This window comes from Mesoplodon bidens, assembly GCF_964165515.1.
Source record: "Mesoplodon bidens genome assembly, chromosome: 3".
In the NCBI taxonomy this organism is placed as follows: Eukaryota; Metazoa; Chordata; class Mammalia; order Artiodactyla; family Ziphiidae; genus Mesoplodon; species Mesoplodon bidens.
Window position 1 is genome coordinate 4,785,139 of NC_138178.1, and position 13,858 is coordinate 4,798,996.

The window sequence follows — 13,858 nt, forward strand, 5'->3', positions numbered from 1 at the left end:
ATTATTTTTATTCTCTTGTAGCAAACTAGAAAAGGAAGTTACTATTTACCCACCATGACACAGCTAAGCAGTCAGAGCCCGGATCTGAACCCAGGCAGTCTCACTCCAGAGGCCATGCTCTCAGCCACTAAGCTATTTGCTTTCCTCTGCACAACAAAAATTCATAGACCTTTCATCCTACAAATCTAAGTCTACTAGATGTATATAAATTACTATTATACAAGGCAAAACACAAATAAGAATGGTTTTGAGAGTGCTTTGAGGATTCAGGTTTTCGGTAATGATTTTCAGTACTAGGGATAAGGAAGGCCTTTGTGGAAGAAATAATATCCATAGTGGGTCTGGAAGGATATGAGACACAGAGATAGGAGATGGGAGAAGAGAATATTCGACACTGAAGGAACACAATGACCAAAAGCATTACAATAAAGTGGAAAAGCACTGGCAGCTCAAATATTTGAGTTGAAAAGAACAGTAACTACAAAAGAAGTAAATGAAAAATAAATGATTCAGAGGCCTAAGGAGGTTACTAGACTTAACTCAGTATGGAAGACAGGGGAGTAACATGGTCAGAGTTGTCATATGGCCACCGGCTATAAGAACCGGACAGAAAAGAGATGGAAACAGAAGGAAACGCCAGAAGGTTAATTCACTAGGCTAGGCGTGGTTAAGGATGGCTCAAGTAAAGTGGGGCCAATAGACGTAGAGAAGAAGGAACAGACACGTAACACACAGTAACTACTCAAACATCAACTAAATTAAGGAACTAACCAGGCCAGAAAGGATGGAAAAACAACAAAGGGGATGGCAGAGGCCACAATCTTGGGAACCTGCCAGAGGGAGCACATTACGGACTAAAAAGGGCTTGAGTGATGGGGTGGAAAAGACTTAAAGACAAACTGCCCCGCCTGGTTTGACCAAGTTCAAGAACTTAACTAAGGAGACTCTATGACATCAATATCGTGAGAGATATTATGGAGGCGTGCTGACAGAATTTAGTAAAAAGCTAAATGCAGAGGAGAGTCTGAGGTTTTAGGTGTGAATGAAAGAATAACCTTGTCATTAACAGAGACAGGGGACAAAGGAGGGAATGTAGGTTTAAAGCAAAAGGAGACATGAGTTCAGGATTCTGGATGTGAGGCCGTGGCTCATGTAGTGTGATGTTCAGAAATTATGCTGCATCCCCAATATTAGTGATTGAGTTAGGGATTCAGAGCTAAAACTACAGATGTCACATAAAGAAATTTGAAAGCTGGGAGATTTTAAAAGAAAAAGTATCAGGTAAAAAAATGGATCAAAGAAAGTTTAAGGAACTATCTCTATTTAGAAGGGAAGGAAGAAGAGCCAGAGAAGGCACCGTCAGAGAGTTAAGATTACCACCAGAAGAATCAAGCAGGATCCAGCAGTGCTCCCAAACATTCTTCACGTGAAAGTACATAAATAAGACAATACTTGTGTGGCACAAAGGGGTAAATGTGGCTACTAATAACTGGACGTTATTAGCCCAGGAATGAAGGAAACCATTACTCTGTACACCAGTAAATCCCCTTGCGGCACTGTTGAGAAAGCCCTGTATTACCAAAAAGTCTGTATGCCAGAAAGTTTACAATTCTATTTCCCTAAAACTGTCTCTCTTTCAATAGTCACTGATTAGTTGGGTCGAATGGGCACATGTGACAAAGAAGAAAAGAACACAGAAATAACCAAAAAACTTGGTACTTGAGAAATCACTGATGACTTTAAAAATCAGTGGGAATGGAAACAACCTAAATATCCATCAACAGATGAATGGATAAAGAAGATTTGGGGAATACACACACACACACACACACATATAATATTCCATTGGATATATATATCCATTGTGTGTGTGTGTGTACACACACACACATACAATGGAACACCACTCAGCCATAAAAAAGAATGAAATAACGCCATTTGCAGCAACATGGATGGACCTAGAGATTATCATACTAAGCGAATCAGAAAGAGAAAGACAAATATCATATGATATCACTTATATGTGGAATCTGAAATACAACACTAATTAACATATCTATGAAACAGAAACAGACTCACAGACATAGAGAACAGACTTGAGGTTGCCAAGGGTGGGTGGGGGGAGGGAAGGACTAGGAGTTAGGGATGAGCAGATGTAAACTATTATACAGAGAATGGATAAACAACAAGGTCCTACTGTAGAGCACAGGGAACTATAGTCAATATCCTCTGATAAACCACAATGGTAAAGAATAGGAAAACGAATGTATGTATAACTGAATCACTTTGCTGTACAGCAGGAATTAACACAACATTGTAAATCAACTATATTTCAATAAAATTTTTTTTAAAAATCAGTGGGAAAAGTTAGATTTCAGAAGGCAATTATGGACAAGGGAGAATAATTAAAGTATCAACATTGTTACCAGTCATGTTGCCCCTCCTGGTTACAGGGAGTAACCTAAATGGGATGATCCCTCAAATCTCACTAGCAAAAACATTCTCTTTTTAAACTAAATTGTGATTGTAATATGCTTTACCTTCTAACTCTTGTTTCGTTCATGTTAATAAACAGGAAGAATAAATAAAAATCCTGTGAAACTTTGCAACACTTACCCAGTGCGAGACTGACCGACTTTATCACAAATATCCAAAATGAGACCCCAATCTTCAGCAGTATTCATCTCACTGGTTGCTTTCTCTGTATATTATAAAAAGAAATCACAGACACATTATTTTTAAAAATCTTTAAGAGGTAAATGATCGCATTCAAATTACCAAACTAATATAATCAAATATCAACAAATCACAATAGTTGTCAACACCTGGTTAATGAAATAGTTAAGTCCATCTTTAAAAGGAGGTAGGGCACCTTCATTACCTATCATAATTATTTGCCCCATTTATACTTCATTTGTTTGTTACTTAGTATCAAAAAAAATAGGCCACTGATTTTTTGTTATAAAAATACACCCGCAGGCGCACACACAGAGGCATGAGTACAAATCTATCCCTTTCTGCACACAGAAAGACTAAAATAAGGAATACTTTCATTCAAATAATTATTAGCTTTACTCGCCAGCAAAGGAGCATGACTAGGCACAGATTTCTATCAAAATGTTTCAGGTAATTAAATTAATTAACTATCTAGTTTTGCTGATTCTGTTGTTTCGGGGGCGGTGCTGAGCAAAAGAAAACCAAGCTTTAACTGAATATTTTCCCTTAAATAAAAACTTGACAAGTTGAAAACAACAACAGAGGTATGACAGATTGAACCAAATCACCTAATTTAGATCCCTTTCTTAATTACAATAAAGGGACTTTTTTCTTCTTTAACACAAACACACAAGGATAAGGAAAACATGAGAAGCAATAACAGCAATAATATCTCAAAAGCTATAGGACAACATTGATACATGGTAAACTACTTAGGAGACCCAAGAAAGGTGAATCCTGTATTGGCAGTAAGAAAAAAAGGCTTAAGGACCAGCTCGGTGCTTTACGACAACCTAGAGGGGTGGGATAGGGAGGGTGGGAGGGAGGCTCAAGATGGAGGGGATATGGGGATATATGTATGCATATGGCTGATTCACTCTAACACAGTATTGTAAAGCAATTATACTCCAGTAAAGATCTACTAAATAAATAAATATTTTAAAAAAAAGAACCAGTCTGTTGAATCCTCAGAAAATTCAAGTACTCATAGCAGAAAGAATGTCTGCAATTGAGAATGAAGAAGAAAAAGAGGACCTCCAAGTTAGCAAAATCGGTTAATGCTGTTTGAAATGTAGGTAGTCCCTATTTTGCTTCCTTACAGGCTCTAGCAATCACCTCTCCCCCTCGGAGCAAATGAGTGACGGTTTACTTTCCGCAGGTAAAGCAAATTTCTTTTCTAGACAAGGAGATACCAGGTATAGTTGAGACTTAGGCACCAAAAATAAGCAATTCCTTCCGTTTTCCAGTCCAGCATGTAAGGAGCTTGGAAGTATTCACTTCATCCTAACAAGTAAAACAGTAAACAAAGTGAAAAGTCAACAACTCTTCTTAGATGCCTCAGCAGTGAGGTCACAGGGCAAACTGCTGCCCCCAAAATGAGACAAATAGATAGGTGGATACACAGAATCACAACTTAACAGAGCAGAAGCCCCTGAGCAGAAACATCTCCAGGAACCAGTACCAGGGCACAAAAATCTAAACTGAAACTGACAAACTGCCAGAGGAGAAGTGTGCACAAGTCTGAGAGTTAAAACTCCAGAGAAGCCTAGGCTTAGGGGAGCCCCCACGCTTTTGTGAGCTTTTTTTCTTTAATAAATGTATTTGTTTTATTCATTTATTTTTGGCTGCATTGGGTCTTCGTTGCTGCGCACGGGCTTTCTCTAGTTGCCATGAGCAGGGGCTACTCTTCGTTGCTGTGCGTGGGCTTCTCATTGTGGTGGCCTCTCTTGTTGCAGAGCACAGCCTCTAGGCGTGTAGGCTTCAGTAGTTGTGGCACACAGGCTCAGTAGTTGTGGCTCGCGGGCTCTAGAGTGCAGGCTCAGTAGTTGTGGTGCACGGGCTTAGTTGCTCCACAGCAGGTGGGATCTTCCTGGTCCAGGGCTCAAACCCATGTTCCCTACACTGGAAGGTGGATTCTTAACCACTGCACTACCAGGGAAGCCCTTTTGTGAGTTCTACTTCCATGGGTTCTCCCAAGTTCTCAAGGTGAATATCACAGAAAATTTCTCCTATTCTTCAAGCAGGGGGAGAGAAACTGATCATTTTGAAACACACCAGAGTATTTATTCTCTTCTTAACAAGGCCTACTCTCAAGAGAAATAATTTTACCAGCCCCTATCTAACTAGAGTTTTATCAAAGATTAACCCACCTGGGGGAAGGGAAATCCCAACGCTAGCCTGCTCTAGCCTTCTACATGGGAGAAGGGGAATATCCAACTCCAGCCCACTGTAGCCATCCCGTCCCAACATAAGGGAGAGCAGCACATGAAAATTCACTCCCCGGGGCAGAGGCTCACTGAGCCCTAATCACAGGACTATCAGTACCTGATCCTCACACCACTAAAGGCTGGTGTCCCTTCATCTAGTTCATCATCTCCAGCTTCCAGCAAGCCACACTCTATAATGCAAAGACCACCGTTGGAAGAGACCAGACTAGCATCAGAACCAGACTCAGACATGACAAGGATGTTGGAATTATCAGACCAGAAATTTTAAAGACTATGATTAATATGCTAATAAGAGCTCTAATGGAAAAAGGAGGTAACATGCAAGAACAGATAGACAATGTAAGCAGAGATATGGAAATTCTAAAAAAGAATCAAAAAGAAATACTGGAGGGCTTCCCTGGTGGCGCAGTGGTTGAGAGTCCGCCTGTCGATGCAGGGGACACGGGTTCGTGCCCTGGTCTGGGAGGATCCCACATGCTGCTGAACGGCTGGGCCCGTGAGCCATGGCTGCTGAGCCTGTGTGTCCGGAGCCTGTACTCCGCAATGGGAGAGGCCACAACAGTGAGAGGCCCGCGTATGCAAAAAAACAAAACAAAACAAAAAGAAATACTGGAGATCAAAAATAGTATAACAGAAACGAGTATCTCTGATGGCCTCATCAGCAGTCTGGACACGGCTGAGGCAACAATCTCTGAGCCTGAGGATATGTCAATAGAAATTTCCAAAACTGAAAAGCAAAGAGAAAAAATGACTGGCAGGGGGGAGAAAAACTGGAACAGATTATCCAAGAATGTGGGAAACTATAAAAGCTGTAACAAAGGCATAATTGGAATACCAGAGAAGAAGGAGAAAAAGAAATGGAAGAAATATTTGAAGCAAGTATGACTCAAATTAATTAATTTCCCCAAATTAATGTCAGACACCAAACCACAGGTCCAGGAAGCTCCAGGAACACCAAGCAGAATAATTGTCAAACAAACCAACCTCTACACCTAGGCATATCACACCCAAACTGCAGAAAATCAAAGATAAAGAAAAAATTAAAAAGAAGCCAGCAGAAAAAAATACCTTTCCTATTCAGAAATAAACATAATGATTACACCTGACATCTCAGAAACCATGCAAACAAGGAGAGAATGGAATCAAACAGTGTGGAGAGAATGGAATCAAACAGCATTGAGAGAAAATAACCACCAACCTAGGATTATATACCCTGTGAAATTATTCACAAGGAAAGGAGAAATAAAGACTTTCTCATACTAAGAAACATTGAGGGAACCCATTGATAGCAGAGTAGCTTTGCAAGAAATGTTTTCAAAAGTTCTCCAAGGAGAGGATATAGGAGACATGTATACACGTGTGTGTGTACGCATTTGTATGTGTGTGCAGGCGTGTGTATAAGTGAAATGAATCACAGCAAGGACACCAGGAACGAAAGAGAGAAATTAGGAATAGTTTGCTACTAGAAGGTGAGTTGTACTACCAGTGAAGTGGTACAATGTTATTTCAAAGTGGACTTGGACTAGTTGTAAATGTATATTGTAAACGCTGAAAGGAGAAAAAAAAGTATAACTGATATGCTAAAAAAAGAGAGAAAATGGAATCATATAAAATGCTCAGTTAAAACCACAAAAGGCAGGGGGTAAAGTATAAGAAACAGGAACAAAGAAAAAGGGCTACAACTAGAAAATTGTAACAGACATGGTAGATATTAATTCAACAATATCAATAATCACTTTAAATGTTAATGGTCTAAATACAGACAGAGATTGTCAGAGTGATCAAAAGATGAAATCCAATTATATATGTCATCTACAAGAACCCACTTTAAATATAAAGATACACATAGATTAAAAATAAAGGGATGGAGAAAGATATACCATGCTAACACTAATCACAAGGAAGTGGGAGTAGCTATATTTCTGACAGAGCCAACCCTGGAGCAAGGAAAATTATCAGGGACAGAGGCATTGCATAATAGTAAAGGGGTCAATTCTCAGAGAAGACAACAATCCTTAACATGCATGTGCCTAACTACAAACTGTCAAAATAACTGAAATAAAAAGTAATGGAACTGCAAAGAGAAACAGATGAAGCCACTATTATAGATGGAGACTTCAACACCTCTCTGTCAGAAATGGACAGTTCCAGTAGACAGAAAATCAGTTTAAGGACATAGTTGAACTCAACACCGCCATCAATCAATTGCATATAGTCAACATCCGTAGACTATTTCATCCACCAACAGCAGAATACATTCTGCTCAAGCTCACCTGGAACATAACAAAACATACCATATTCTGGGCCATAAAACACACCATAACAAATTTAAAAAACTAGAAATCATACAATGTCTGCTCACAGGCTACAATGGAATTAAACTAGAAATCATTAACCAAAAGAGCTGGGAAATCCCCAAATATGTGAAGATTAAATGACACACACTTGTAAATAATACACAGGTCAAAAAATGGAGAAATATTAAAATATTACGAATTAAACAAAAATGAAAGTACAACCTATCAAAATTTGTGGGAGGCATTTGATATCAATGCGTAGTGGGAAATCTGAATTTATACATCAGAAAAGAGAATCTAAAATCTCTACCATAAACTTCCCCCTTAGGAAACTAGAAGAGGAAATTAAATCCAAAGTAAGCAAAAGGAAAAAATTTAGAGAAGAAATCAATGAAATTGAAAACAGAAAAGAGAGAAAAATCAGTACAACCAAAAATTGGTTGTTTGGAAAGATCAATGAAATTGATAGACAGGGTAACCAAAAAAAAAAAAAAAAGAATGAGAGAGAAAACACAAATTATTAACATCAGAAATGAAAGAGGGGACCTCACTACAGAGTTCATGGACAGAAAAAGGATATTAAATGAATACTACTATGGGTGAATCATGGGAGCCTCCAATTTACAGCCAGTCAGTCAGAAGCACAGGTAACATCCTGGACTGGCACCTGAAGTGGGGAGTGAAGATAGTCTTGTACGACTGAGCCCTTAACCTGTGGAACCTGATACTCTCCCTAGGTAGATAGATAGTGCCAGAATTGAGCTAAATATATGGGACATCTAGTCAGTGTTCACTGAAAACTGAAAAACTTCTTGGTCGTGTTGAATAAAAACACATAGTAATTAGCAACAACTCTATGCCCACAAATTTGATAACCTAGGAAAAAATGGGCCAAGTCCTCAAAAGACACATTTGCCAAATCACAAACAAGAAAAGGTAGACAATCTGTATAGGCCTATATCCATTAAAGAAACTGAACGAGTAATTAGTAACCTCAGAATAGAAAGCACCAGGCACAGATAAGTTAATGGTGCATTCTACCAAATATTTAAGTAAGAAATTATACCAATTCTCTACGATCTCATCTAGAAGATAGAAGCAGAGGAAATATTTCGTAACTCATTCTATGAGGACAGTATTACCCTAGTACTAAAAACCAAAGACATTGGTGGAAAAGAAAACTACAGTCCAATATTTCTCATGAAAATATCAATAGATGCAAAAATCCTCAACAAAATACTAGCAAATCCAACGCAGAAGAAAGCAACTTAGAACAAGAGCCTATGTAAGAGGAAAAAAAAAAACTTCAGAAAGAAATAACTGTTATCTTCTAAAACAAAAACTGTACCAAAGCAGAAGGTAACCTGTCTTGACTGGAGCACTGTCATGCCAAGAACAGATATGTTAAAAGACAGCATCTCCAAGATTTTCACTAATATTTACATGTTTTTTAACCTGAGGTGGTTTGGGGGTAGAAAGCCTGATCCATGGCAAGAGTCTTACCTATAATGATAGGTCTTGGTGATGAGATAACGAAATTCCTGATCCCCTATTCCCCTCAATGCCTTGCTACCTCGTTCAACAGGCAACACTTACTTCCCCATTGTGACTCATTACTGAGAGCTGAAGGTCAGTCATAGCCAGTTTAAAAGCAGAAACTACAGAACAGCCAACTCGGTCCAAATTCTTTGTAGGTTGGCAATACCTGAGACATATCACGATCCCAAGGGATATAGCAACACCTGCCAGTTAGTCACTGCCATGGAGAACTACCCATAGAATAAATAATAAGGCGGCAGTGGGTGATAACCAATGGGTAGTGGCAGATAGGGTACCTATGTCCAATTACCCTACCATTTTCTAAAAGCAGATTATTCACACAAATTAATTCCTGTTAAGAATTAACACAAATGTCCAAAACATCTGAGATCATGGTAAGGTGACTTCTTTGCAGGAAATTACAAAAGCTGGACAGATATGCAACAAAATGGAATAAGTGTCTAGTCTAGGCCAGACCCTATCTGAAGTAGCTCAGACTATAAAAATGGAAAATGAAACCAACAGATAGAGACCTGAGTATATATAGAAAAAAATATCACAAAAAAATTACAAAGCCTAAAGCAAATTGAAAAAAGGTAAACACCTGGGAGGAGAGAGAGAATGAGTATCAGGAAAGCATTCTTAATATATTTAGAAACTAAGACAGAGGAGAACAGGATTAACAATAAACTCTTATTTCTATTTAAGTGAATACAGTAAAGTTATGAAAACAGAAGAGAAATATAAAGAAGAATGTAGGCTGGCTGAAATAGAGACTACTTTGTGAAAGGCAGGAAGCACTCTAAGACCCAAAATACAAAATGAGGCATCTGTATTAATTCAAGAAACACCAGAAAGCCTAGAAAATCTTGAGCAAGGAAACAATCTGATCAAAGCTGGACTTTTAAGAAAAAAATGAATCTACTGCCAATGTGTAAAAATGGTTCGGAAGAGGGAAAAGAAGAAAATATAATGAGAAACTTAACATTACTCTGGAAACTAAATGGGTTACTTTGAAAGCAAATGTTTAAATGCTGTTTAATTTGTTCTCACCGGCAGGTATGCCAAGAGGATAACTGAGTCAAACTGACCTTCAGGCTTCCATAATTGTAAATCCCTTGAAAATAACAATTTCTATGTTGGGTAATTATTTCAATATTCATGCTTTCGGCCTAAATGCTCAATAAATAAGAAATCTAATCATGTAACTGCAATATGAATCTATAAAAGTCATAGAAACATAGACCTTTAATAGCATCTACTTCAATGGTTTTCAAATTTTACTTTTCAATGCAGAAACCCTCTACAATGTAATTCTGATGCTGACTACCCAGAGTTAGCACACACTTCACAGGCTGAGGGCACAGAACTCCCCAAGTCTGCCCTCACTTCAGACACAGAAACAAGCTCTGGGGTTTCCAGCCACATGCACTTCTGAACAACTGGCTACAAATTCAGGGGTTTCCACTATCCCCTCAGGTTCGATAATTCACAGAACTCAGAAAAGCACTTATAATTACAGTTTTATTATAAAAGATACAAATGACAACCAGCCAATGAAGAGAGACGCATGGGGCCAGGCCTGGGAGGATCTCAAATGCAAAGCTTCTGTGCCCTCAGGACTCACCATCCTCCGGGCACATCAGTGTGTATCACCAACCAGGAAGCTCAACAGAGGTTCGGTGTCCAGAGTTTTTATTGGGGTTTCATTATGAAGGTATGGTTGATTGAATGATTGGCCACCTCCTAGAACTCAACCTCCAGGCCTCCTCCCCCTTTCTGGAGGTCTAGCTGATATCCTGTGACTCAAAGCCCCAGCCTCTTATCACAAGGTTAGTCTTTTTGGAGCCACCAGCCCCCATGCTGAGTCATCTCTCTAGCATAAACCAAGGTATTGTCCCAGGAACCCACCATGAGTTGGGTTAAGTGATAAGATGCTCCTATCACTCAGGAAATTCCAACGATTTAGAGGTTCCCTTCCAGAAAACAGGGACAAAGATTAGTAAAATTCTTTATTATTCAACAATCTCTTTTATACAAAAAATTTGTCTTAAAGGAAACCAATATGTGAAGTAAATTCAAGTGGAATTGCTCTAATTGAGGAATCCCAGAGCCCTACCCCATAAACACCCAATACCTTTGAAGGCCAAGAAGACTGAGTGAGTCATGCTGAACAATATCCTCCAGTCTAACACTTACAGTCCACAGATTCAGCGTCCACAGGTCAAAAATAGTCAGAAAAAAGATTCCAAAAACTTCCAAAACGCAAAACTTGAATTTGCTGTGTGTGGGCAACTATTCACATAGCATTTACATTGTACTTACAATTATTTACATAGCATTTACATTTTATTAGGGGTTACAAGTATTCTAGAGATGATTTAAAGTATATGGGAGGGGTGGGGACTTCCCTGGTGGTGCAGTGGTTAAGAATCCGCCTGCCAATGCAGGGGACATTGGTTCGAGCCCTGGTCCGGGAAGATCCCACATGTCGCGGAGCAAATAAGCCCGTGCGCCACAACTACTGAGCCTGCGCTCGAGAGCCCGCGAGCCACACTACTGAAGACTGCGTGCCTAGAGCTCGTGCTCCACAACAAGAGAAGCCACCGCAATGAGAAGCCCGCGCACTGCAATGAAAAGTAGCCCCTGCTCGCCACAACTATAGAAAGCCCACACGCAGCAACGAAGGCACAACGCAGCCAAAAATAAAAAATAAATTAAAAAATTAAAAAAAGTATATGAGAGGGGAATTCCCTGGCAGTCCAGCGGTTAGGACTCCGTGCTTCTGCTGCAGGGGCCGCGGGTTTGATCCGTGGTCGGGGAACTAAGATCCCACATGCTGCGACACAGCCTAAATAAATAAATAAATAAAATAAAGTTTTTTTAGTGCATTTTTTAAAAAGAACACACTTAAATCTTAAAACCTATCACTCTGTTTAAGAATAGTTAAGCTTATTAAAACTTAACTTATTAGAAAGTAAATAGTTAACTAGAAATGACAAGCTTATGTCTGTTAAAATACAAATTGCTTATTATCCTAACTAAGGATGATCTGAATTAAGGCACACCCAGGAGAGTCTGGTACAGTCATTAACAGATACTATGCTAAACATTCTCCTGTGCACAAATAGGATCAGGCTCTGACTCAAACTTATATACACAGATCAGAAATGCAACCCGGGGCTTCCCTGGTGGCACAGTGGTTGAGAGTCCGCCTGCCGATGCAGGGGACACGGGTTCCTGCCCCGGTCTGGGAAGATCCCACATGCCGCGGAGCGGCTAGGCCCGTGAGCCATGGCCGCTGAGCCCACAACAAGGAAACAACAAGGAAATATGCTTGAGGAAAAGAGCGGAGACTGAAGAGGCAAAAAAAGGAGCCACATGCTACAAGGTCTTATATGCTATGTTGAAAAGTTCAAATTCCTGTGAAAAGCTGTAGATTCAGTAAACTATTTTAATCAGAGGAGCCATATGATTACATTTACATTTTAGAAATATCAGCGTCACCTGGAAAATGACTGGGGACAGACTGGAGGCAGCAATAACAGAGTTACCGGACTCTCGTGAGAGCAAGCTAAACTTGCTGGGCAGTGGCGATGAGAACAGAAAGGAGGGGAGGCCTGAACGGACAGACAGATGAATGGACTCAAGAGCTATCAGGAGGAGAAGCACACAGACTACGGCAGCACCAGAATCCTGCAGGGCACGTTCAGGGCGGCTGGGACACAGTAGACAGTATATATTTGCCATGGGGATGTAGAAAATTACAACTACAGAATTTAAGAATGACTCCCAGGTTCTTGACATATCTGACTAAGTAAACTGAAGTACCAGTCATGAGAACAGAGGAAATGTGAACTTGAGAAGAGAAATTTGAATATGAGTTTGAACATGCTGAATTGGAATATTCAACTCCAGTAAAGAGTTAGAACGTCCTGTGTTTTTTAAGTGTTCCTCATAGCAACTCCTTGAGGTAGATATTTTTATCCCTATTCACACAAGTGGAAAGTAAACTCAGAGGGGTTCTGTACTTGCCTATGTCCATATTTTGCCCACTTACTAAGAGCAAATGCTGCACCTGCAATTTAAACCCAAAGCCCAAGCAAGGTTTTTCCATCACACCAGGGCTTCCCTGGTGGCACAGTGGTTGAGAGTCCGCCTGCTGATACAGGGGACCTGGGTTCGTGCCCCGGTCCGGGAAGATCCCACATGGCGCGGAGTGGCTGGGCCCGTGAGCCATGGCCGCTGGGCCTGCGCGTCCGGAGCCTGTGCTCCACAACGGGAGAGGCCGCAACAGTGAGAGGCCCGCGTACTGCAAAAAACAACAACAACAAAGACATGATGATTTGGTAGAGGCAGGGTAATGATTCAAAGATGCCTCTTTGGTTTCAAATCAAGATAAGTAGAACATTATAAAATAACCGCATAATGAAGGAAGAACTAGACTGGAAAGATAAGTTCAGTTTTCTGATAAACTGATTTTTTAGGTGATACTAGAACACCAAACAGATATGCAAGACTGGAGAGATCGCAAGATATAAATAACTGATCCTTTAATAAATACTTATGGAGTGTTTACTATGTACCAGGCACTGTCCCTGAAGTACTAGGAATAGAAATGAAAAGTTCTTGTCGTTATGGAGTTTACATTCTACACAGGCGGCAATCAATCAACCAACCAATCAATCAATGTGAGGTAGTTGAGTACTATAAAGAAACAAAATGGAACAAGGACACAGAGGGTAAAGATGGATATTTTTTACAGAAGGTAATCAGGGAAAGCCTCTCTTAGAAACTCTTCTGAACAGAGTCTTGAATGATGTGATGGACATCAAGACCTTCAAATACCTGGGTAGGCAAAGAAAACAGCACAATATAGATACAGAGGCAGGAATGAGCTTGTCATATTCAGACCCAAGAAGCTTAGAATGAGAGAGAGTGGAGACTGTCATCATATTAGAGACATAGGAAAGGCCAGACTATGGGCCACACTAAGGAACTTGCCTTTCCCTGTAAGTGGGACGGGAAGCTCCTGGAAGGTTCTGAGCAGGCAAATGACAGTACCTAAGGTTTTTAAAA

At 40.0% G+C, this 13,858-nt stretch overlaps 1 protein-coding gene across 1 annotated transcript in view; it reads right to left on the reverse strand.

The window, feature by feature from the left end:
* Positions 1–13,858, reverse strand: part of STAM (signal transducing adaptor molecule) — a 65,147-nt gene that overhangs the window by 47,303 nt on the left and 3,986 nt on the right. The window contains exon 2 of the mRNA XM_081226972.1: positions 2,617–2,701. Coding sequence (XP_081083098.1) covers positions 2,617–2,701 — 85 coding nt within the window. The remainder of the gene's footprint in view (positions 1–2,616; positions 2,702–13,858) is intronic.